At 57.4% G+C, this 20,668-nt stretch overlaps 1 protein-coding gene across 1 annotated transcript in view; it reads left to right on the forward strand.

The window, feature by feature from the left end:
- Nucleotides 1–4,393: 4,393 nt before the first annotated feature.
- The window catches only part of PAX8 (paired box 8), a 47,337-nt gene continuing 31,062 nt past the window's right edge, over nt 4,394–20,668 (forward strand). The window contains exons 1-2 of the mRNA XM_084615032.1: nt 4,394–4,497; nt 4,801–4,999. Of these exons, the coding sequence (XP_084471158.1) occupies nt 4,975–4,999 (25 nt within the window). The 5' untranslated portion in view covers nt 4,394–4,497; nt 4,801–4,974. The remainder of the gene's footprint in view (nt 4,498–4,800; nt 5,000–20,668) is intronic.

The raw sequence follows: 20,668 nt of genomic DNA on the forward strand, positions 1-20,668 counted from the left end.
TGTGTGCAGCCCCTCTATCTACCTCTCCGTCCCCACCCTCCCAGTCTGTCTCTCTAACCCTGTGTGCAGCCCCTCTATCTACCTCTCCGTCCCCACACTCCCAGTCTGTCTCTCTACCCCTGTGTGCAGCCCCTCTATCTACCTCTCCGTCCCCACACTCCCAGTCTGTCTCTCTACCCCTGTGTGCAGCCCCTCTATCTACCTCTCCGTCCCCACACTCCCAGTCTGTCTCTCTGCCCCTGTGTGCAGCCCCTCTATCTACCTCTCCGTCCCCGCACTCCCAGTCTGTCTCTCTGCCCCTGTGTGCAGCCCCTCTATCTACCTCTCCGTCCCCACACTCCCAGTCTGTCTCTCTACCCCTGTGTGCAGCCCCTCTATCTACCTCTCCGTCCCCACACTCCCAGTCTGTCTCTCTACCCCTGTGTGCAGCCCCTCTATCTACCTCTCCGTCCCCACCCTCCCAGTCTGTCTCTCTACCCCTGTGTGCAGCCCCTCTATCTACCTCTCCGTCCCCACCCTCCCAGTCTGTCTCTCTACCCCTGTGTGCAGCCCCTCTATCTACCTCTCCGTCCCCACACTCCCAGTCTGTCTCTCTAACCCTGTGTGCAGCCCCTCTATCTACCTCTCCGTCCCCACCCTCCCAGTCTGTCTCTCTACCCCTGTGTGCAGCCCCTCTATCTACCTCTCCGTCCCCACACTCCCAGTCTGTCTCTCTACCCCTGTGTGCAGCCCCTCTATCTACCTCTCCGTCCCCACCCTCCCAGTCTGTCTCTCTACCCCTGTGTGCAGCCCCTCTATCTACCTCTCCGTCCCCACACTCCCAGTCTGTCTCTCTACCCCTGTGTGCAGCCCCTCTATCTACCTCTCCGTCCCCACACTCCCAGTCTGTCTCTCTACCCCTGTGTGCAGCCCCTCTATCTACCTCTCCGTCCCCACCCTCCCAGTCTGTCTCTCTACCCCTGTGTGCAGCCCCTCTATCTACCTCTCCATCCCCACACTCCCAGTCTGTCTCTCTACCCCTGTGTGCAGCCCCTCTATCTACCTCTCCGTCCCCACACTCCCAGTCTGTCTCTCTGCCCCTGTGTGCAGCCCCTCTATCTACCTCTCCATCCCCACACTCCCAGTCTGTCTACCCCTGTGTGCAGCCCCTCTATCTACCTCTCCGTCCCCACCCTCCCAGTCTGTCTCTCTACCCCTGTGTGCAGCCCCTCTATCTACCTCTCCGTCCCCACACTCCCAGTCTGTCTACCCCTGTGTGCAGCCCCTCTATCTACCTCTCCGTCCCCACACTCCCAGTCTGTCTCTCTACCCCTGTGTGCAGCCCCTCTATCTACCTCTCCATCCCCACACTCCCAGTCTGTCTCTCTACCCCTGTGTGCAGCCCCTCTATCTACCTCTCCGTCCCCACACTCCCAGTCTGTCTCTCTACCCCTGTGTGCAGCCCCTCTATCTACCTCTCCGTCCCCACCCTCCCAGTCTGTCTCTCTACCCCTGTGTGCAGCCCCTCTATCTACCTCTCCGTCCCCACCCTCCCAGTCTGTCTCTCTACCCCTGTGTGCAGCCCCTCTATCTACCTCTCCGTCCCCACACTCCCAGTCTGTCTCTCTACCCCTGTGTGCAGCCCCTCTATCTACCTCTCCGTCCCCACACTCCCAGTCTGTCTCTCTACCCCTGTGTGCAGCCCCTCTATCTACCTCTCCGTCCCCACACTCCCAGTCTGTCTACCCCTGTGTGCAGCCCCTCTATCTACCTCTCCGTCCCCGCCCACCCGCCTGTATCTAACCATGTAGTTATCTGGGCTGTCTGGGCCCCTCACAGTTATTAGGGGCATTAGCCTCATGCACCCTGTGCAGAGGGCTGTGCTGCTTTCCCCATTGTACTGGTGGTAATGCAGCCCTGGGTAGATTAAGTGACTTCTCCAGGGCCCTGCAGGGAGCTGTGGGCGGAGTTGGAACTGAACCCGGGTCTCCTGTGTCCCGGGCCAGTGCCCACTTTGTGGCGTCAGGGGCATCCTGGTGGCCCCCGAGCACGTGGCCAGACATGACGTGCCATGGGACGCAGCACAACACTTACCTGGGTTCCCAGCACCACCCGCAGCTCAGACACCCAACCCCAGCTGTGGTGGGCCACGGACGCAGCCCACTGGCAGCATGTGGCTGGTCATGCAGCACAGGGCACGTGCTCTGCAGTGCCCCGTGCTGTGCCCTGCATGTGGCCCTGCCTCATGCCAGTGCTGGCCTCCAGCGTGGCAGGCAGCCAGCTGAGGGCCAGGACATGCCCTGGGATGGTGCCAGCAGAGCCCCCCAGAATGCAGCTATCCCCCACCCTGCACCGGGGCTGTGGCACAAGCTGCCCTCTCCCTCCCCCCCAGCTATTTTGGAAGGGACAGTCACACCAGCGCCTTGCAATGACACCAAAGGGCAGGTGTGATGCCTGCAAGCCTGGTCCTGCGCCATTCGCTACCCAGTCTCTACCTCTCTCGCCTGAGACCAAGGAGAGTACCACACTTACCCCTATGCCAAGTGCCCCGTCCATCCTGCCCCCTGCTTCCCAGAGTGCCAGACTTTTCTGCCAGGGCCTTAGTTCCCCTGTATCTCATCAGTTTCCAAAACAGATTGCAAGGCACTTGGGGCAGGGACTTTGGCTTGTCTGTGGCTCTAACCTTGGGCCTGAGTGGACAGCCTGTTATAGCCAATGCAGGGCCACGCTCCACAGAACAATAAAGGAGGGCTTTGTCATTATCCCCATTCTACAGATGGGGAAACCAAGGCGGGGCAGTGACTTGCCTCAGGTCACCAGGAGGCCAGTGGCAGAGCTGGGCCTAGCCCCTGTGCTGCTGTCCAAGGGTGAGGGGCAGCACAAGGCTGGACCCCCGCCCCTCTCTGTGTTGTGTTCGTAAAGCGCCTAGGAATGTGGGGCCCTGTCTGGAGCTGAGGGTCCCACAGCTACCCGCATTGCGATGATGTATACTGACGGGCCTGGCCCTGCTGAGCCCTGGGAAACATTATGGCAGCCGCCAAGGGGAGCCGAACCGGCCCACACGAGTGGCAGTGGAGAATCCCGCCCAGAACAGCTAATCTTGTAGAAACACCCAGACAAAGGCCAGGAGGAAAACTGAACCATGTCTCTGACTGGAGGCAGCGTGTCCTAGTGGGCAGAGTGCCAGGGTGGGAATTGGAACTGTTGAGTTCTGTACCCAGCTGTGGCCCTGACTGGCTGGGTGACTTTGGGCATGTCCCTTCCCTGCTCTGTGAGCGCCGACTTCCCAGCAACTGAGACTCAGTGTAGGTGTATTGAAAACAGTATTAATGTTGTGATGTCTCACTTTAAATTCTCAGGTGTTTTCCTGGTCCTTCTTGCAGGTAGGGGGATCTGTAGGGCAAGGTGAGATCAGAGTCAATCTCCAGAGAGCCAGCTTGCTACAGAAAGGTGGGGTGCATTGCGTTTCACTGCCTTCAGGAGCAGCCTGTTTTGTCTCTCTCTGTTTTCTGGTTCTTGAGTGTGTTTGATTGTAAGCGATAAAGTTGTGTGACCTTGAGAAGATTTCTATTTTATAAAGCTGCTTTCTGGGGTGTGTGCCAGGAACATAACACAGAGGGGACATAGGCAGGGCAAGGAGCATGTGGACAGAGTGGTGAAATGTTATAAGTAATGACACTGTGCCATTTTCTAGATCACCATCTCCACCCACGCAGCCCACACACCCACCATACATGTGCGTGCACACACAGACACATACTCACAGATGTCTCAGGGCAAGTGATGCAGGGTGGAGCGGTTTGATCCTGATTCCTCACCCCCTGATCAGGCAAAGCTGCCAGTTTGGAAAGCAGCCTGCATCACCCGGGGGCTGTCGCTTTCCCGCCATCGCTGCCTGGCACCTGAGTACAGCTGGCATGACGGAAGGGCCCAATCCCACACGCACCTGCTCACCCAGGGCTGGTCTTGGCCTTTGCTCCCCGGGCCAGGCCTGCCAGCTGGTTGCACCCTCCTGTGGGCTCTGCTTGGGCCCCACCTGCAGGGACTGGCCCCTGGGGCCAGTGGAAGTGACTCTGGACCTTTGCCGGGAACAGGCCCCTGGGCTTGAGGGAAGGATGGAGCTAACCACTCCAGATCTGCCCAGAGCCCTGCCCCTAAGCCCGGCTCAGTGAGGGGGAGCCCTGGCCCGGGCGAGGGGGGGCAGTGTGGGGGGCTCCCCACTCTCCTCCCTAGTCTACAAACCCCGGCTCCTGTGTCTTTCTTTTTAACTCTTCAAGCCACTCAGCCATGACCCCCCTCCCCCTCCAAAACCCCAGCCAGCCAATCCCGCGCCTCTCCGCTCTGCCGGGCCGCTCTCGGGGGGACCCCGTGGGATAAAACCGGCTGGAAATGACTCTGATTGGAAAAAACTTCCCAAGCAATCAAAAGTCAAACGGAGATTTCTGGTGGTGCGTCCCCCGCCCCTCCCCCCGCCGACTCGGAGACAGGCAGCTCGAGGCGGGTGCTGCAGCCGACCAGGTAACAGCAGTGCCCCCCCCCCCCACATCGATGAGTGCTTGGATCTCTGCTCCCCAGGTGCGGGGGGGTCCAGATTTCGGGGTGTGTGTGTGTAAAATCTCTCTTCCAAGTGAAGGGGGCGACCCTTAGCGGAGGGGGGTTGGGGTGTGACCCCCCCATCTCTCAGAACTGGGTGTATTTTCACCCCTAAGCATCCCACAGCTGAAGCTGCCTCGGACACCTGGGTCCCTCCTGGCTGCAGAAGGGGGCTGCCTGGGTTCCTGGCCCTTTCCAGCAGCTCATTTTCCCTTCTCCCCCTTCCAGGCCTGCAAGACTTTTCTTGGCGGGGCGGGGGGGGGGGGCTTGAGATCCAAAGGTGACCCCCCACCCCTGCTCCTCTGCAGCGCCCAGCTCCTGCTTGGGAAGAAGAGATCTACCGCCAGGAGCACCTGCCCGCCTTCCTTTGGAGGGGCGATCTCCCCCGCCCCCTAACCGGCCATGCCCCATAACACCATCCGATCAGGTAAGATCTGCCCAGCCTGGGCCTCCTCCGTCCTCCAGCCGTTCCCCGTACTGGGCTGGATCGGAGCCTGCGCCGCTAACCCACTTCTTGGCGACGGAAAGACCGGGGGCTGCGGGGTGTGAAATGCGGGCTCCACTGGGCAGCGGGGGGAGAAGAGAGGAATCCCGCCCGACATGAGCCCCTGCACCGGGTCCCCTCCAGTCTCCTGCTGACGGGCCATTTCTTCCGCTTTCCTAGCCCCGGGCCAGCCGGAGACTGGGTGTCTGCGGGCTCGCTGCGCAGGGGTTTCTCCCCACGTTTGCTTTGCGGGGACACTACTTTGGTCCCTTGTCTTGCTGATTGATCGCGTGCCCCTCGCACTGGGAAATCCGGCAAAAGGGAGAGAGACCCCGGAGAAGAAAAAAATCTCCCCTTCGGGCGGCCAGATTGAAACAGGGACATTTTAAGTTTAAAGTCAAATTGGAATAAAGTTTAAAGTCAAATTTGCCCGTCCTCTGCTCCCTGCTGACTGCTGAGTTTCCATTCACTTCACGTGGGTCTGGATTAAACCCAGCGCCCATTTCCAAGCGAACCCCGTTAGCAGAAGGGAGGGCTTCTTTGGCGGGGCCTAGTACAGTTTATTCATGTTTAATTCTTTTTAAAAGGGAGATAATTGGGGGTTGTTTTTTGGTCTTAAAGAAGGAGAAAAAACTCTCCCAGATCTAAATATCCCGCAGTTAATCCCGGGGTAATTATGTGATTAAAATCTCCCCACGAAAATCTGGAAATCAACCCCGCCGGTCGCCCCTAAAGCAGGGAATACATCCTGAGATGTGTAAGTTTCCCTTGATTTGTGCAGAGCTGCAGGCGGCGGCCCGGGGTGAATATTGACTGGACAGTTCGCTGGGCTTGTTTTAATACCCCAGATGCGGGCGAATACATGGGGCTTGGGGCAGCGGGGATCTGAGTGTGCCGGGAAATAACCACTCCCTCGCTAGGTGTGGGAATAAACACGAGCCACTCGCGGGAAGCGGGGGGCTCTGGGCGGGGGGTGGCAGGGATGGAGAAAAGCCCTTGGCAAACAAAAGCAACCCCCGCGTGGGCTGCTAAAAGCCACGCCGGGCTCGGGTGGCCGGGCGCGGGACAAGGCAGGTGGGCGGACAGGGGGACCTGAGCTGTGGAAGGGGCGAGTTTGTAGAACTTTTCCCTTTGCTTCGGCCGGCTCCGCTTCGGGTCCTGCTGGCCCACGGAGGTCGCGGTGGGAACGGGATGGCAGCCGACTGCGCATTCGTATTGCGGTGGCCTGGCTCAGGCTGGGACGGACAGGTGGCGGGGGCAGGGGGTTCGGCTGGACACCTTTTCCGGGGGCGTGGGGCGATTCCAAGAAGATCCACGTGCTTATTTGCCCCACAAGATCCTGTGTTTGTCCGAAGCTACCAGCCTGGGGCGGCGTGCGGGGCTGGGAGGGAGGGAAACGGGGATTTATAGAGAGCGCTTCGCTTGGATTGATCCCGGGGGGACACAATCGATAGTTCCGATTAATTCCGGCCGACTAGGAAGTCCAGCTTCGTAAAGGAAGCTTGACTTATAATAACACAGGCTAGGAGCGGGGTACGGAGGTATCTATTTATCTCTCTGTTAAGCCTGCTGTGTAACACACCCCAGTGTTTTAGAGCGTCATTCCGGTTCTTGTGTAAACCCAGCGGTTCCAGGGAACTAGTGTCCGAGCTGCCTGCCCCGAGCACTGTGTTTCTATGGAGCGGGGGCTCTTTGATCCGGATCGGGGCATATTTTGGTTGTGTGGTTTCCGCAGCGAACGGGCTCGGGTCCGCTCTGCCCCATGGCACATCAGACCCGAGCCCGGCTTTGTGTGCTGATCCCAGGTCTCGGCTCGCGTCCCGCTTTTTCGGCCGGCAGCCCCTGGCTGGGGGGATTTTCTCTTCGTTAAAAATAAATGCACCGAACGTGTTTCTTCCCCCTTCACATTAAATCCAACATTTCTCTTCGCTTCCCCTTTCCTTCTCCTGCCTCCCGCCGGCCCTGTGTAAACCGACACAGGCCCGGGGGCTGCAGTGTGTAGCCTGAATTCGGACTCACGAGGCCGAATTGGGTTTAAACAAATCCGAGCGATCCAGGGACTTTGCCACGTAACAAAGAAAACCCGAGAGGAAATCTATTTCTCCCAATCGATGCGAAATCGGTCGGTCAACGCAAAGCGGGCAGCGACGGGCTCTGTTTCCATTGCTACACTCCTTTCCTTGCTGCTTCCAGAGCTTCCTTCTGAAGGGAGAAACCAATCTCTCAGCCGGTGGGCGAAATGCAGCGTCCGCTGGCCTCTCTCCAGCCAGACACGTTTTAAAATAAAGGCGTGAGCCCCCAGTGACCGCCGCGCTGGCCTGGGCCAGCTCCAGACCCAGCCCTTGTGTTTGCTGTCCCCGGGTCCGTTCTCACCCCAGCATTGTCCCGAAGGGAGCGACCGCAAGCATCGGGATTTTACAAGGCGCGGCCTGATTTGTGGGTCCCGTTTTTAAAGAAAAATTGATTCCCGGCGATTCTGCTCCCGGCGTGTCCAGCACAAACACAGACGTGCCGTTGTCTTTGGTTCGGGGGTTTGGCCGCTGTGTTTTCTCTCTCGCTGGCTCCTTCGCTCCCTGGCTAGCGGGATTTTTGGTTTGGTTGTTAAGGGTTGATCCTGCCCCCTTCAGCTCCCCGTGCCGGGGAAATGGGACCTGCTCGGGGCCTGCGACTCCCCGAGCCGGCCGGCTCCACCGACAGGGGGGTGAAAGTCCCAACTAAAGAATGGCCATGGTCGCCAAAAGACGTCTGCGAGGCAGGAAGGGCCATTCCCCAGCCCTGCCAAAACCAGGGCGCGAGAATATGGTTAAAAAAGGGAAAATAAAAGAAATCTCAAATCAACCACAGGGCGCTGCCGCTGGACCCAGGTCATTTCGCGGGGGGGCGCTGGGGCGGGCAGCAGTGTCCCCCCGGCCCGGCTGTCCAGAGACCGAGGCGGGTTCTGACACCCAGCTCGGGCTTTGCCTTTGTGGACGGTTCGCGTCCTCTCCCCCCACCCCAGCCCCGCAAGAGAAAGTCCTCAAGGAAAGTTAATTAGGAGATAATGTAGCCACCTCCCGGATGAGTTTCCAGATAAGAGTCTTTTCAGGCTTCGTCACTTGAATTGTGACCGGGGGGGGGGGGGGGGGGTTGGACACTTTTTCGGAAGTCACATGGGGGACTTTATCCTGGGTTCTCGGGTTACGCGGGGTTTATTATCTTGTCATAAATCTACGGCTACATTCCTGGGGGCGGGGAGGGGGGCGGTTAATTCATGTTAAAGGGTCACCCTGCCACACGTCCTTCGGACTTCATTTTTTAAACGGTGGCCCGGGACAATGGGGCAAAGAGGCTGGCAGTGAGCGCAGAGGGATTTGGGTGGCTGCTGGGAAGCGGGTAAACACGGGTGGGTCCTTCATGTCTGGGCCCAGGGACAGCGGCAGGCAGGGAATGGCCTGGGTGCGCAGGGCTGTGATTTCTTACCCCTGCGTGTGTCTGGATCTAGCCATAGCCCCTGCCGGGATAGGGGGTTAGTCAGGGCTCTGCTGTGTAGCTTTATGTCTAGAGGAGACCAGGTGCTGACAGGTGCTATACAGACAGGTGTAAGTGTGTTGGGAGTCTCTTGTGTGTCTGTGGGGTGTCTGGGAATTGCCAGCCGCAGTACTCCTGTGTTTGTGTCTGTGTTCACTTTCGATCGAGGTGTGAAGCTAGGGTGACCGGATGTCCTGATTGTCCCAATATCTGGGGCGTTGTCTTATAGAGGTGCCTATTTCCCCCATCCCGATTTTTCACACTTGCTGTCTGGTCACCCGGTGTGTGGCAAGCTGCGGCCTAGCAGTGGGTGTGTACCGCACACTACCACAAAGGCCTACATCTGAGCAGGAATAAGGAAGGACACCCAGATAGAGTGATCACTTTAGATAAGCTATTGCCAGCAGGAGAGTGGGGTGGGGGGAGGTATTTTTTCATGCTTTGTGTGTATAAAAAGATTTTCTGCAGTTTCCACGGTCTGCATCCGATGAAGTGAGCTGTAGCTCACGAAAGCTCATGCTCGAATAAATTGGTTAGTCTCTAAGGTGCCACAAGTCCTCCTTTTCTTTTTGCAGATAGATCATGTAGCCAGAAACCGTAGCTTGCAGAACGCCCCCAGCTCTATAAATCCGCCCAGCCGGCCCCATCCCCGGCGTCAGTCTCACACACACGTACAGCGCCGCACGACTGTCGTGGGGATCCGTCCCAAGCGACTCCGTTAAAAGACAAGAGAGGCCTTGTCCGCTGGACCAGCCTAGCCAGCAGAGCTGCACCAGCCTGGCCATAGCAGCAAATCCCCCCCCGGGGCTGGGATCCCCAAGGCAAACAAGCGCAACCAGGACAACCAGCTGAGGCTGCTGCTGGCAGGGCTCTGAGGCAGGGGTGCTGGAACTAGGGGTGCGGGGGGAGGGGGGCTGCCGCACAGCCTGGCTGGAAGTGGTTTCCATCATACACAGGGTTTACTTTGGTTCAGTGGCTCTCAGCCCCCACCGTACAAATTGCTCCAGTGCCCTGGGGGCACCCGGCCCCCCTCCCCAGAGCCAGGCCGGCAAAACTTGGTCGTGTCGCTCGGCCTGTAGAGGCTGTTTCTGCAGTGACTCGGGCCCCAGGAGCCTGGATCCGCGAGGCGGGGGCATCTGGCCAGTGACCTCAGGGCCGGAGTCCAAGTGGGTTTCATGTTGGAGGCTCTATAGAACGTTTTACTCTGTCCCAAAGCAGGAGCAGTTCAGCCCAGGAGCTGATGGGCTGGCGGGGGTGGGGGGATTGTAGCACTCGCCTGTACTCAGAGAGATCCCCAGTCACCCGGCCCTGCTCAGCTCCGGGGGGGAGGGGCAGGATAGCAGATGTCCCCGTATTAGGGGCTTTGTCTTATACACACAACTCTACCCGACCCCCCACCTCAAAGAAGTGTCCTGATTTCTCACACTTGCTCTCTGTTCACCCTAGTGCATGCCCAGGGCTGGATCCTTCTCTCCCTTGTAATTTACATCAGCCCCAGCAGCTCCGCTGCCTTGGAGGGAGCTAGGGAGCAGGGACAAGAACCAGGCCCCTTATCCGTGGGCCCGATCCTGTGGTGGCTGCGGTGAGTGCAGGTTTGGTTCTGGAGCGATGGGAGCAGGACTCGGCAGCCCGCCCCCGCCTTGCTGTAATTATTAATGGGCGCTGGGATGCAGGGGCAGGGGGAGTGTAAGCCCATGCCCAGGGTCTAATCACTCACGGCCCAGAGCAGGGGGTTGGGAGGGGAGAAATGAGAGTTGTTTTTTAAAAGGCATAAAATGCTTTAAAAACCCAGTCTGAGCCCAGGGGAGTGGAGAGCCATGAGGCCTGACCGGGCAAGGTAAAAGCTTTACAACAGAGCACCCCCCACTATGTTCCCCCCACCCATGTGTCACGCATAAACCACTGCACCCCCCACTTCCCACTGCATCCCCCCACCCAGTCACCCCCATGCACCACTGTGACCCCCACCCCCCCACTGAACCCCCCACTCCCCACTGTGTCCCCACCCTCACCACTGCACCCCCCACCCAGCCAGCCCCATGCACCACTGTGACCCCAACCCCCAGCACTGTGACCCCCCAGCTACCCGCATGCATGACTGTGACCCCAACCCCCACCACTGTGACCCCCCACCCAGCCATCCCCATGCACCACTGTGACCCCAACCCCCACCACTGTGACCCCCCACCCAGCCATCCCCATGCACCACTGTGACCAACCCCCCACTGAACCCCCCACTCCCCACTGTGTCCCCACCCTCCCCACTGCACCCCGGACCCAGCCAGCCCCACCAGTCACCCCCATGCACCACTGTGACCCCCAGCCCCCCACTGAACCCCCCACTCCCCACTGTGTCCCCACCCTCACCACTGCACCCCCGACCCAGCCAGCCCCATGCACCACTGTGACCCCTACCCCCACCACTGTGACCCCCCAGCTACCCGCATGCATGACTGTGACCCCAACCCCCACCACTGCACCCCCCACCCAGCCAGCCCCATGCACCACTGTGACCCTACCCCACCACTGTGCCCCCCAGCCACCCCCATGCACCACTCACCCCCCACTGCACCCCCCACTTCCCCACTGCACAGCTGCTCACCCCATGCACCGTGCATGCACCACTGCATCAACACGCCAGTGCATCCACACGCACGCACTCATGCAGGATACGAACCTGCATCATCGCACCAGCATAGAGGGTACACTTGTCAACACACCAACGGTCACAGATCCCCACGCCAAAGACTGGAACAGACACACACAGCCAACCTACGCCCACCATCCAGACAGACGTGGACAAATCGACACAGCATCCACAACCCACTATATGCACAGCCAACCTACAGACAGCCGCAGCATCCACAGACCCCCACGATTCTGTACGAACACCTTCCCGCCCCCAGGGTGTCTATACAAACACGCCCAGTCAAATACACAGACACGCACCGACGCCCAACATACACACAGTCTAACATACACAAACACAGCCAACATACGTGAACACACCCATATGTATAGATGTCCATATCCCCCCTCTGGCCACAGAGCCCTGCAGAGAGAGAAGAGTAAGAAACATGTTTCAGATCCGAAAATATATTTGAAAAATGCTGCGTGTATTTTTGCCAGCTGGAGCAATGTGAGGGGGCGAGATGCCCAGCGGGTGCAAACTTGCGCACGCGGGATCCAGCAGATGCCCAGTGACTGATACCAGCTGAGGATCTGGCCCTGGTCTCTGGAACGTCACGGTGGCATGTTTTCCCTGAGCCAAGGCAGGAATCGGAACGAATCGAGGGAGAAATACAACTGCGTAAATCACCTTGTGGTGCAGCCGGTATCATACACACCAGACAGACGGGGCTTTTCGTCACCAGTGCAGCACCCCACCACGCAGTGATGGAGTAATCGGGTGGTCGTAACGAATTGTCACTTACTATCCGGCTGTCGCAATAGCGCTGAATTCTGAATGGGGCAGATTTTCAGAGCGGAGCGCAGGCCTGTGGGAAGCCAAAGGGCTCTATGCATCTCACTGCACCCTTGTGCCTTTTGAAAATCACCCCCCTATTTCTTTGAAATCAGGGGTGGAGCCAGGGAGAGAGGCTGATTTACCCCAAGTAAAGATCTGGCCCTTTAATCACAATGCCACACAAATCCACCCCTCCCACCTTTAAAGGGAAAAGAGGGGAATGGAGACACCTGGGCCACCCCGGAACACCCATCCCTGGGTGATCTGCAGCCTCCAGAGCCAGCGCCTGGTGGGGAGCGGCTGGGCTGGGGCGGGGCGGCCCTCTGCCAGAAGGGGGTGGCCCTGGGATGCTGTGAGGTGATCTCCAACCAAAAGCAGAGGCGAGGAGTGAACCCTGCAGCCCTTACTCCCTCGAGTAAGGACTGGGCAAGGAGATGAGGCTTTGGTGTAAATCAGCAAGACTCATTGCAGCGAGGGCCAGATCCTGCTGGGGGTGATCCTACTGGCGTCAGGGGCTGGAGCAGAGTCCCTCCCATGCACAAATGTCAGAAGGTGGGGACCATGTGTGCGCAGGTCTGGCACAGGCATACAATAATCTTTAGGCTTCAGACTCGGGCGGGGCTAGGTGATGCTGGGCTGAAACGTGGCCATGCAGCGTGTGTGATGCGTGGCAATGCGCATGCTGTCCTGGGGCGGGGTCATGCTGCACCACGGGGCCGTAATAGCGTGGCACAAAAACTCCCGGGACCAAGAGCTACTGACCAGGGACCAGCCTCCACTCCTCCTCACATAGCTGCGTGGCGAGGCTAGCGGACGGCACGGGGTGGCCCTTGGTGCACTCCGGATCCATGCAGGGAAATGGCCAAAGGGCCCCGTGTTCACGTGGCTGGGTCGTGAGCTGGGTCGATGCCTAGGGCGGGGGTCCTCAGTCTGGGCTCCGCAGACCCCTGGGGGCTTAGACTGAAAACTCACTGAACAGAATCTAATGACAGCCGCAGAGAAGAGATTTCCAAAGGGGTCTGCGCCTCCCTTCGGAATTTGTTAGCGGGCCGCAAATGAAAAAAGGTTGCAAACCACTGCTCTAGGGGTGGCCTGGGGAGCCTGCGGCTGGGGGTGTTGGGCTTTGTACCACAGGGCTCTCAGGGGTTGTTCCTGAGTCCCTTTGGGTGGTGTTAAACGTTCTCTGGGAAGGGAAAAGCCAGGCTCCTTCATGGCTGCTGGGCCCGAGAGCTGAGCTCATCAGCGTTAATGGCCCCCAGAGGCCCGCGGGGGCCGATGCGCGCCAGCCGAGCGTCGCATGGGGCTGTGCAGAGCAACGCTCGTCGCTCCGGGGCTGTGGGGTCATAGGCCAGATTCTGCCTCTAGGGACTGCCATGTAACAGCTCTGATTTCTATGGGGCTTCGCCTGATTTACACCAGGGCATTGCCAGGGCTTTGCCTGTATCCGTGAGGCAACTGCCGTGTCGGGTGGGGGCGACAGGGTTCAAAACAGCCCAGAGCTCTGCTGGGACCCAGTGGAAACTCCCCCCTCCTGCCCATCCTCCATTGTACGGGGCGGGGGGGAACTGAGGCACAGGGCAGGGCCTGACCCAGCTGGTCTCTGACACAAGTTGGACACAAGTTTTGGCCTTGCTCCTGCTCCCCTTATTCAGCTAAGTCCAGCTGGAGTTTCCAGATCAGATTCTTAGGGGAAAGCTCCCTGCTCCCTCAGCTGGGGCTGCATCCCCAGGCCTCTGCTCCCCTCCCGGGAAGCCCCACTCTGAGGTCCAGGCGTATGGCTGGGGGAAAGCCAAGGAGCTCCCTGTCAGGCACTGGAGCTGGGTCAGCTTGGCTGGAGGTTGTTGCTGGGAATGGTGGGGGCTGGCCTGGGGTTGGGGGATGCTGTTAAAGAGGACACTCGGGGCTGGGGTCAGTATTTGGGGCCTGGTGCTGAGTGTGGGGTTGGGGTGGCCGCTGGCTGCGGACGGGGGAGCCAAGTGTCGCAGCGGGGTCTAGAAGCAGTTAATGGGGCTGGAGGAAGGGTTCAGATTTTCCCGTTAAAGGCATTTTAATGGCGCATGACGTCTTGCCTCCCCCCGGGGAGGGGGCCAAATGCCTCTCTCCATCTGCCCCAGAGCGGACCCCCTGCATCCCACTGCTCCCTGTAGGATGGAGGCCTCTCTAGCAGGGATAGGCCCTGCCGGGGGACCTTGGGCCCCATTCCCTCTCCCATGCCTCGGTTTCCCCTCCCAGCTCTTTGGAGCAGCCTCTCACTGTGTGTCTGCACAGTGGGAACCCTGATCTCAGTGGAGGTCCATGCGTGCCCCCTGCTAAGGCCACGTCCCCCTGGCCATGCCAGCCTGCTGAGTGTGGCCTGCCCCTAACTCCACCATGCCGAGGTCCTGGCTAGCAGCACGTCCTTCCCTCTGGCAGCTGCCTGGCTCTGACCCTGCCCTGCTCCGGGCCTGGGTGCGGTGCTGCTGCTTGCAGCCACAACTGCGCTGGCTGAGGCACCAGTGGAAGCATGTGCCTGATCCAAAGCCCCCCGCGCTCAGGGGAGGGACTTGCAGTCCCTGGGCTTGGATCAGGTCCTGCAGGGCAGAGAGCAAGACCCCTGAATTGTCCCCCGTAACTTGACCTCTGCCCCTCCCTCCCCCCAGGGCTAACCCTGGCCCCGACTGGCCCCCAACATAGACTGCGAATGAACCCACCCGCCAGCAACCCGTTTGAACACCAGGGTCACTGAGTGTCATGGAAGCAAAGTGCCGTGGAGCATTTGGTTGAGCAAAACTGGGACAAAGATCTTGGTGGCTCAGAGGCCGATGTGGCAAGATAGCTGGACCCGTCCGACAGACTGTGCTCTACAACCAAGATGGCCCACAGCCTGGAAGGATGTCCGGGAATCCCCGAGCCCTGTCCTCTGAAAATCAGCCTTTTGTCACGTCTCGCACCTGAGACGGAGGGCTGAGGGGGAGGGGTGTTCTCTTACTGTGTGTCTGTGCAGCAGACTGTTCCATAAATATTTCTGCTCCGTATTTGGAAAAGAGCTGGATGAAGTATTCGTATCATAAGATGACGAAATACTTTCCTCTCCAACAGCAGCTCAGGAGGATGTCAAACAGCAACGACTAAAGTCAGACCTCTTTAAATCAGCAGGAGCAGAGGCCTTGCACCCAAGAGTTTCAAAAGAGCTGGCAAAGGTGTCTCCTGTCCAATTAGTGCTGATTGTTGTTGCTAAGTTGGGGAAGTTCCAGAAGGCCGGAAGAAAGCTAATGTTGTGCCAATATTTAAAAAGGGGACGACCTAGGGAGTTACAGGCCTGTCAGCCTGACATCAGCAAAATAGTGTGGTGGCCAATCTGATACTCCTTTAATAAAGATTAAAGGAAAGCAATGTAATTAACGCCAATCAATGTGGGTTTATGGAAAACAGATCCTGGCAAATTCACGCTGTATATTTTAAAAATGAGAATACAAGGTTGATTGGTAAAGTTATTAGTAGTGTTGTAATTAACAGTGTTGGGAGGAGGGATAGCTCAGTGGTTTAGAGCATTAGCCTGCTAAGCCCAGAGTTGTGAGTTCAATCCTTGAGGAGACCATTTAAGGATCTGGGGAAAAATTAGGGATTGGTCCTGCTTTGAGCAGGATGTTGGACTACATGACCTCCTGAGGTTCCTTCTAACCCTGATATTCTATGCTTAGACTCCTCTAAGGCGTGTGACCTTGTGCTGACATTTTGATTAAGAATCTAGAACAATATAAAATCAAGGGGGCTCAGATTAAATGGCTTGATAAGTGGCTGACTGATACATGTTCAGACCAAACTGTAAAAGGGAAGAAGGAGAATCTGGGGAACTACAGATTGCTCAGCCTCACCTCAGCTCCTGGAAAAAATCATGGAGCAGGTCCTCAAGGAAACCCTTTTGAAGCACTTGGAGGAGAGGAAGGTGATCAGGAACAGTCAACATGGATTCACCAAGGGCAAATCATGCCTGACCAACCTGATTGCCTTCTATGATGAGATAACTGGCTCAGTGGATATGGGGAAAGCGGTGGACATGATATATCTTGACTTTAGCAAAGCTTTCGATCCGGTCTCCCACAGTATTCTCGCCAGCAAGTTAAAGTATGGGCTGGATGAATGGACCATAAGGTGGATAGAAAACTGGCTAGATTGTCGGGCTCAACGGTTAGTGATCAACGGTTCGATGTCTAGTTGGCAGCCAATATCAAGTGGAGTGCCCCAGGGATCGGTCCTGGTGCTGGTTTTGTTCCACATCTTCATTAATGATCTGGATGATGGGATTAGTTGCACCCTCAGCAAATTCACAGATGACACTAAGCTGGGGGAAGAGGTAGATAAGCTGGAGGGTAGCGATAGGGTCCAGAATGACTTAGCCAAATTGGAGGATTGGGCCAAAAGAAATCTGATGAGGTTCAACAAGGACAAGTGCAGAGTCCTGCACTTAGGAAGGAAGAATCCCATGCACCGCTACAGGCTGGAGACCGACCGGCTAAGCAGCAGTTCTGCAGAAAAGGACCTGGGGATTACAGTGGATGCGAAGCTGGATAGTAGTCAGCAGTGTGCCCTTGTTGCCAAGAAGGCTAATGGCACATTGGGCTGCATTAGTAGGAGCATTGCCAGCAGATCGAGGGAAGTGATTATTCCCCTCTATTCGATACTGGTGAGGCCTCATCTGGAGTACTGTGTCCAGTTTTGGGCCCCACACTACAGGAATTATGTGGACAAATTGGAGAGAGTCCAGCGGAGGGCAACAAAAATGATTAGGGGGCTGGAGCACATGACTTATGAGGAGAGGCTGAGGGAACTGGGATTGTTTAATCTCCAGAAGAGAAGAGTGAGGGGGGATTTGATAGCTGCCTTCAACTACCTGAAGGGAGGTTCCAAAGAGGATGGAGCTTGGATGTTCTCAGTGGTAGCAGATGACAGAATGAGGAGCAATGGTCTCAAGTTGCAGTGGGGGAGGTCTAGGTTGTATATTAGGAAAAACTATTTCACCAGGAGGGTGGTGAAGCACTGGAATGGGTTACCTGAGGAGGTGGTGGAATCTCCTTCCTTTGTAGTTTTTAAGGCTCAGCTTGACAAAGCCCTGGCTGGGATGATTTAGTTGGTGTTGGTCCTGCATTGAGCAGGGGGTTGGACTAGATGACCTCCAGAGGTCCCTTCCAACCCTAATCTTCTATGATTCAATTATTATGATGGCTGGACAGATGTGTAAATAGCCCTGTTGGTGTGATCACTTGTCCATTATTTCAGCAAGTGTGAGCATCCCTGTTGCTGGTCCTGGCCCTGTGGGATGCAGCACCCCCTTCCAGTGAGTGAGGGGATCTGGCACCTCACAGGATCAGGCCCTAACAGAGCCCCCTTCAGGGACAGATTCTGACAGGCCTTTTAGCCTTATGCCCACAGTGCTGTGGAGTTCCCCCTCTCTGGGGCTGTCCCACATGGCCTGCAGCGGGACTGGGGGTCTCTGGGCCGGCCCAGGAGTGGGGTGGGGAATCATTGGAAGGTGGGGGCTTGTTTAAAAGATGGTGCAGTGAGGTGGCCAGCCTGGCAGCGCGTCCCAGCCCTGCGCCAATGTGTGGTGCCCTCCCCTCCATGCACACCCACTGCCTGGCAGCCAGCTGCCCCCCTTTCCCCCCCACCGCTCTCCATCTCGCCTCCCCTGCATAATCGTTCTTGCCTGCATGAGCGCTCCGGCTCCGCAGCCCGGCGCCCCTCGGAGGCATTCTCCCCTCGTCTGTTATTTTTGTATTAGCGCCGAGCCCATTACAGCTAATTTGCTCGCCCTAATCTCCATTTATTTCTCCCTCGTTGATATTAGATTTTGCTTCTCTATTGCTCCGGCCTGATTTCCTCTTTGTCTCTCTAATGGCCCCCCCATTTCTCTATTAATCTGGTTTCCTCTCGCCATGCGCCCCCCCCCTTACCACCCACCCCAAACTGAGTCCCCTTTAAATTAACTCCTTACTGCCCAGGGGCTGGTGGAGCAGGAAAGCAGCCAGGCTTCGCAGAGGAACAGGCCCCTACTCAGAGCCCCCCATGTGTTGGCTCTCGCACCACACTGAGACCCCAGAAACAGGCCACATCCTCCAGCACCCACCAGGGGCCTGCCCTACAGCCTGAACCCCCTAACACCATGGGGAGCACTCCCTGACCCAGCCAGGCTCACCCTGCACAAGCCCAGCAGCCTCTGGGGGTTTGATCCCCACTCTCTTTGTGGTGTTTTGTAAAGCCCCAGCTCCTGGAGCCAGGGGAGTTTCTGCTCCAGACTGCCTGTTTGCAGAGGGCAGCTGGTCATGTGGCCCCAGGCCCCCTCGCAAAAAAGCAAAGACAAAAGGACCCCACCTTTGGCATTGCAAAAATCCCTTGTGGTTTCTAAGGCCACCTCATCATTTTGGGGGGCCTGGTTCATTGGTTTTGACCACTAGGGGCTGGCCAGATGGAAAAAACTCTGCTCTGGAGAGTTAATGGCACTTCTCTGTAACCCAACTCTTCTCTCCCACCCCCTTGGTCGCTGGTACTCCAGCTCCCCTTCCCCACCCCTCTGCCCCCATTCCCTGTATCCTGTCCTCTGCTCCACATTCCTGGACACCCTCCCAGAACCCGCCAGGCTCTGTCTCCCAATTCCACTGCCCCTCCCCAACACCCTTACCCCACCTCTGTTCCCAAGCGCTGTACCCTGACCTCCCCAGCCCCTGTAACCATCTCAGCCAGCTCCTGTATGTCACCCCCTTTCACGTCCCACACTGAGCCCCTCTAAGCGTTACTGGTGCCTCAAGCTCCCTGCTCCCACCTGGCTGACCTTACGTTCCTGGGAGTGGGGCTGGGAGTGGTATATCGAGTCAGAGATTATTAGGCCAGACAGGGCTAAGGCAATCATCCAGTCCAACCACCCAATCCCCAACTTAATCCCTCTTTGAACTGGAGCAGACTGTTAGCAAAGCAGCCCGCTCGCTTTAGCAATGGGCTGTGCTGGAGAACACACCAGGCCCTTGGGAGGTCGTTCCAATGGTTAGTGACCCTGGCTTGGACCTGCAGCCAGCGGATCGTGTCAGGCCTTAGACTGAAGACCCCTCTGGTACCAATTTCTGTAGGTTCTGGGATCCAGGGACAGGGATCCAGGGACAGACTGGGATCCAGGTCCCCCTTGACAGTCTCTTTGATGGAGCTCCTGGGGTCGATGGCAGGTTGTCCAAGCCTTTAACCATTCTTCTGGCTCTGCTGCAAACCCTCCCCCATTATCAACAACCTGCTTAAATTGTGGGCACCAGAACTAGGCACGGGATCCCATCAGCGGTCGCACCAGTGTCAAACACAGAGGTGAAATCACCTCTCTGCTCCTACTTGAGATTCCCTTGTTTACCCATCCCAGGGTCACATTAGTCCTTTTGGCCCCAGCATCGCACGGGGAGCTCATGTTCAGCAGATTCTCCTTGCGATGAGCTTCAAACCTTACAGTGGTGCTTATGCAGCGACCCAGGCCTTGGTCCGGCAATGCCTACCGTGAGGAGAGGAACATAAGAACATAAGAGCGGCCAGACTGGGTCAGACCAAAGGTCCATCTAGCCCAGTGTCCTGTCTGCCGACAGTGGCCACTGCCAGGTGCCCCAGAGGGAATGACCAGAACAGGGAATCACCAAGTGATCCGTCCCCTGTCACCCATTGCCAGCTTCTGGCAAATCAGGACGATGGAGAGATCTTCCAGTTTTAAACTGTATAAAGGAAAAACCCAGAAATCTGGCAGAACAAGAACAGAAAATAAATAACATCTAGTGTCATCAAATGCTCGGTTAGGAAACTAAACTGTAAATTACTCTGCGTAGCTCGAAAGCTGGGCTCTCTCCCTGCCAGGAGTTGGGCCAATAAAAGCTCTTTCTCCACCCACCTTGTCTCATTGCAGTACAAAATGTTTGTCAGCACCACAACCCATCGCCCAAGAGGGAATCCACCCCTCTCCCTGGCTGTGAAGTTCGGCTTCGCCTCACCTCTCTCCGGCGTGCGTGTCTCCTTTGCTTCCACACCCCTTTCCAACAGCTCCCCCCCAGATGGCCATGCCTCGTCCCCAGGCGCCCGAACTGTACCCCTCTGCCAGGGTCCCAATGGTCAACCTGGGTTGTACACTCCGTACCCCTCGCCACCTTGCGGGCAGCTTCCTCTCCGGCCCAACCGAGCCTTACCCTCTTGGTTGAAACTGCAGCTGGTGCCAGGGCCAGGGTTACTGCACTTCTTTTCCTACCCATGCAACCCTGCACTGCACCAATATCTGCCCGTGCATTGGCCTGTAACGACGCCAAGCCAAATGAGGGCCTTCCCACCCATTGCCTTTAGAGCAGTGGGTGGGAACGTGTTCATCTGGCCAAGGGCAAGCCTGACAATCCTGGAGAGAAGGAAGCGGGCACATGGTGGAGCAGGCAGGGAGTGCTGCTGGCAACTAGTGGAGTGTATGGGGCTGTGAGGGGCAATGGCTGGGGGGGTCCAGGTAGCGTGTAGGGCTGGGTGTCTGTGTTGGGGTGTGCAGAGATACGAGTGTGTCTAAGCCTGTGTGTAGCTCCCTGCTGGCATGTAGGGGTGGGCACACATGGGCATGTAAATCTGGGTGCATGTAGATCTGTGCATGCGTGTAGAGCTGTGTGGAT

The sequence above is a fragment of the Lepidochelys olivacea genome (genome assembly GCF_965140295.1).
Source record: "Lepidochelys olivacea isolate rLepOli2 genome assembly, chromosome: 26".
NCBI classification, from domain to species: domain Eukaryota; kingdom Metazoa; phylum Chordata; order Testudines; family Cheloniidae; genus Lepidochelys; species Lepidochelys olivacea.